This window comes from Medicago truncatula, chromosome 7 (assembly GCF_003473485.1).
Source record: "Medicago truncatula cultivar Jemalong A17 chromosome 7, MtrunA17r5.0-ANR, whole genome shotgun sequence".
Taxonomy (NCBI): domain Eukaryota; kingdom Viridiplantae; phylum Streptophyta; class Magnoliopsida; order Fabales; family Fabaceae; genus Medicago; species Medicago truncatula.
In genome coordinates this window covers 32378754-32382358 of record NC_053048.1, presented here as the reverse complement: position 1 = coordinate 32382358, position 3605 = coordinate 32378754, and the positions used below count along the sequence as shown (strand labels likewise).

Genomic DNA, 3605 nt, shown 5'->3' with positions numbered 1-3605 from the left:
TGGTCTTCGAATACATCTTTAGTTAGTTAGTTTTAGTTTGATCATCAAATGTGTCTTATGTTGATCCGTTTGGTTCATGAAATTTTTGCAAAAGACACATGAGAATGTCTTTGTAATTTTAATATATCCAGGGGACCAAGTAACAGTGTCTCACAGACTAAATTAACTATTTACTAAAATAAAAAACTATGCTTAAGAATCTTGAAGCAGCAAAGTATATTGCAAAATAAAAAGAGTGATGCATGCCATTTATATCAAGTGACTGAATTTATACAAACAAGTAGCGACTCAGTTACATAAACAAGTAAGTAAGCCATCAATAAAAGTAAAATCATCTAAAAAAAGGTTCTCAATTTTTAGAATCAAATGGCAACTCCAGCAATGTAACAACAATAGACTGACTCTGAAGTTTACTGAGGATTTGGAGGACGGCTATTGGCAGCAGAGACTCTGGAGCCCCACTCAAGCAACTCTTTGCTTGTGTCATCCTTGTGAACAATCACTTCAATGAAACATAAGCTATCTTTCTTTGGTCCTGTTGCTGTTGCAATTGCTTCAACTAATTCCTCTTCACAGAATACCTGAAAATGAAGCATGCATGAATCAGCACTTATATTCTTGTTATGGAAGAAATTTGAGGAGAATGCATCAAGATGTCAAACGACTCACCTTGGTAGTCCAACATTTTCCTTCACCATTGTGAATTGCATCAATCAATCCAGTGTAATTCCAGTTCTTGATAACATTGTATGGTCCATCATGAATTTCAACCTCAATTGTGTATCCTCCATTGTTTATCAGGAAGATGATGGTTTTCTGACCACACCTCAGCATTGTCGACACATCCTGTGCAGTTACCTGTAAAGCATTTAAGAGAAAGGTTAAACAAACAATGTTCAAGAAAAAATTACAAGTTGAATGAATTCATGCTTTAAGCAGTTATGCAAGACAAACCTGAAAGCTTCCATCACCAATGCAAGCAATCACTCGCTTCTCGGGGACAGCTTGTGCATAGCCAAGAGTTGCACCAACAGACCATCCAATTGAACCATATTGCATTTGAAACTCATACCTGCCAACAAGGTTTTATCAGCACTATAAACAACATGAAATTTATTGTTGAAAATACAACAAATCACATTATCTCAACACTTACCCACATCCCTCGGGCAATTTCAATTTTTGACAGTTAAACCATGAGTCCCCTGTCTCAGCAATCACAGCAGTTTCCCTCGACAACATCTGTTGTATATGTTGGAACATAACATTAACTCTCAAAGGTTCTTTTGGTGCTGACTTCAAAGGTTTCCCATCTGGGACAAATATCCTATGGTAATTTTCATATGCAGCATTGTTGTGTTTGAGACGCTTTGCAAGTGCCTTTAGGAAATCCTTCATCAAAATGCATCCAAATGCAGGTCCATTAGCAACCACAACCCGATCGGGCTGCACAATGATTGCCTTCTCTTTCTTGAGAAGAAGTGAATACCCAACAGAGCTGTAGTCATTAAAAATGGGACCGGCAAACAAGTATGCATCAGCAGATTCTACAATCTCAGCACAGAATGCCGTACTCACAGCACCCCAATAAGTTCCAATGAAATGAGGATGGTGCTCAGGGACCATCCCTTTAGCTGATGGCATCACGGCAAGTGCGTAACCACTCGCATCAGCTAGTTCGACAAAGGCATCAGATGCTTTTGCCACCCTCAGTTTAGGACCACCTACTAGTACAGGTTTTACTGCTTTGTTAAGAAACTCTGCTGCTGCCTCAACTGCTGCCTCCAACCCCATGTGGTTACTCAATCTGCAAAAAAAACAAAAATTAGATAAAGACTAATCATCAACATTTCCAATAATCGGTTCCTCTTCTTCACACATAAGTTTGTAAAATTTCATGTGATTCAATATAGTAAAAAGACCAGAAATTCCATTATTGCTAAATCTATTCATGTGATTCAATGAAGAATGACATCAAATCAGCTAAAGGTGGTAGAATCACATTGGGCCACCCCGATTTTAACAAAAACTAGCCTTTGAAGCTTCAACAATCTCACAGTACCACAATGATTCCACCAAACTTCAGCTAATTCAAACATGCACATTTATTGAACATCGTGTTTAAAGCAAGTTTGGTGTAAGCTTTTCAATTTAAAACAAAAGCCAAATTCTTTGTATGATTTGAACTGTAATATAGAAGACACGCTAATTACTTGAAAGTGGGATGAGGAACAAATAGAGAAAGACTTACTTGGGAGCGAGTGAAAAGGGGACAGGATCACGGCTGAAAGTGGGATGAGGAATACCAGGCAAGTTACAGCCAATGCTTATATAAACGGGCTTGCTCTCTTTCAGCGCAGTTGAAATCGCAGTATCAATCAACTCATGAGCATCTTCCAAGTTATTCACCACAGCCTATAATCAAATCAAACCACAATCAAAACAATCACCAAAACCCATTTTACAACAACTAAGTGCATGTATGTTTGGATCACTAGTGAGTTCGACAGAACCACAACGTGGCCACTTAAATTACCATGATTTTAGGACAACGTACACTTTAGAGCTTAAAAAAATCACTTAAGTTCTTCAAACTCACTGTAACGTGCACACTACTACACACTAACTCACCAACTTCACAAACACAATAAACACAAGAAAACAAAATCATCATTAAACAAGTCAACCCAAAAACCAAAAGATGACAAATTTAGCAACCAACCTGAAAGCAAGTAACAGTTTGAAAACACCTCAACTCCTGACTAAAATCAGGAACACCAATAGTATGATGAAGAATCCTACTAGTCCCATAATCATTAGAATTGGGTCCACCAACAATACAAATAAGCGGCAAATTCTCACTATAAGCACCAGCTATAGCATTAAGAACACTCAACCCACCAACAGTGAAAGTAACAACACAAGCACCGACGCCACGTGACCGAGCATAACCATCAGCCGCATAACCAGCATTTAGCTCGTTACAGCAACCGATGAGGTTCAGCTCCGGTTCATTGATGAGATGATCGAGAAGTGTGAGATTGAAGTCGCCGGGAACGGAGAATACATCGGTGACTCCGACCTGAACTAGCCTCCGTGCTAGGTGGCGGCCGAGGGTAGCGTCGGAGGTGGCGATCGCGGTGGATGGTTGGATCGTTGCTGTGCTGTTTTGTTGTTTGCATGAAACGACGTCGTTGCTTGTTGGTTTTGCTATATCTAAAGATCCTAACATTGTTTCCATTTTGTTGTGTAATGAAATGAAATGAATATTTTGAAGTATAGTTTTGATGGATATTTAAAGTATGGTTTTGTGATCTAAGAAGGGTTATTATATACTAAAAGGGGTATGAGTTGTTAAGAGTAAGACAGTGGGAGGTAACATGGAAATGAACACCTGTATTTAAGAAGATACCAGGGGCTGTTTACTGTTTTGGTTTAATAATTATGGTGTAGTACAAGGTATTAGATATTTCATTTGTTAGCTTTAATTTAATAATGATGTGTTAACTTTATGACTGTTTGTTTGTGTTTTGCTTTTTCTTCTTTTCTCTAGAAATATCAAAGAGGAAGGAAGGACCAATGAGGCGTCTGTTTGCAGTTGAGAA

At 38.4% G+C, this 3605-nt stretch overlaps 1 protein-coding gene across 1 annotated transcript; it reads right to left on the bottom strand.

The window, feature by feature from the left end:
• Positions 1-217: 217 nt before the first annotated feature.
• On the bottom strand, positions 218-3241 carry LOC11426427 (pyruvate decarboxylase 2). Its single transcript, XM_024770495.2, has 6 exons — positions 2723-3241; positions 2252-2415; positions 1157-1807; positions 955-1072; positions 670-858; positions 218-581 (listed from the first exon to the last, which is right to left on the bottom strand). The coding sequence occupies exons 1-6, from the start codon at positions 3239-3241 to the stop codon at positions 411-413; spliced, it is 1812 nt and encodes a 603-aa protein (XP_024626263.2). The 3' UTR covers positions 218-410.
• Positions 3242-3605: the final 364 nt, after the last annotated feature.

What these genes read in the sequence shown, in the direction of transcription:
- LOC11426427 (XM_024770495.2), bottom strand. Translation starts at nt 3,241, where the DNA reads ATGGAAACAATGTTAGGATCTTTAGATATAGCAAAACCAACAAGCAAC. An exon ending in TTGGTGATGGAAGCTTTCAG is followed by an intron (nt 859 to 954) that starts GTTTGTCTTGCA and finishes AATGCTTTACAG; the next exon opens with GTAACTGCACAGGATGTGTC. An exon ending in GAAAATGTTGGACTACCAAG is followed by an intron (nt 582 to 669) that starts GTGAGTCGTTTG and finishes CTTCATTTTCAG; the next exon opens with GTATTCTGTGAAGAGGAATT.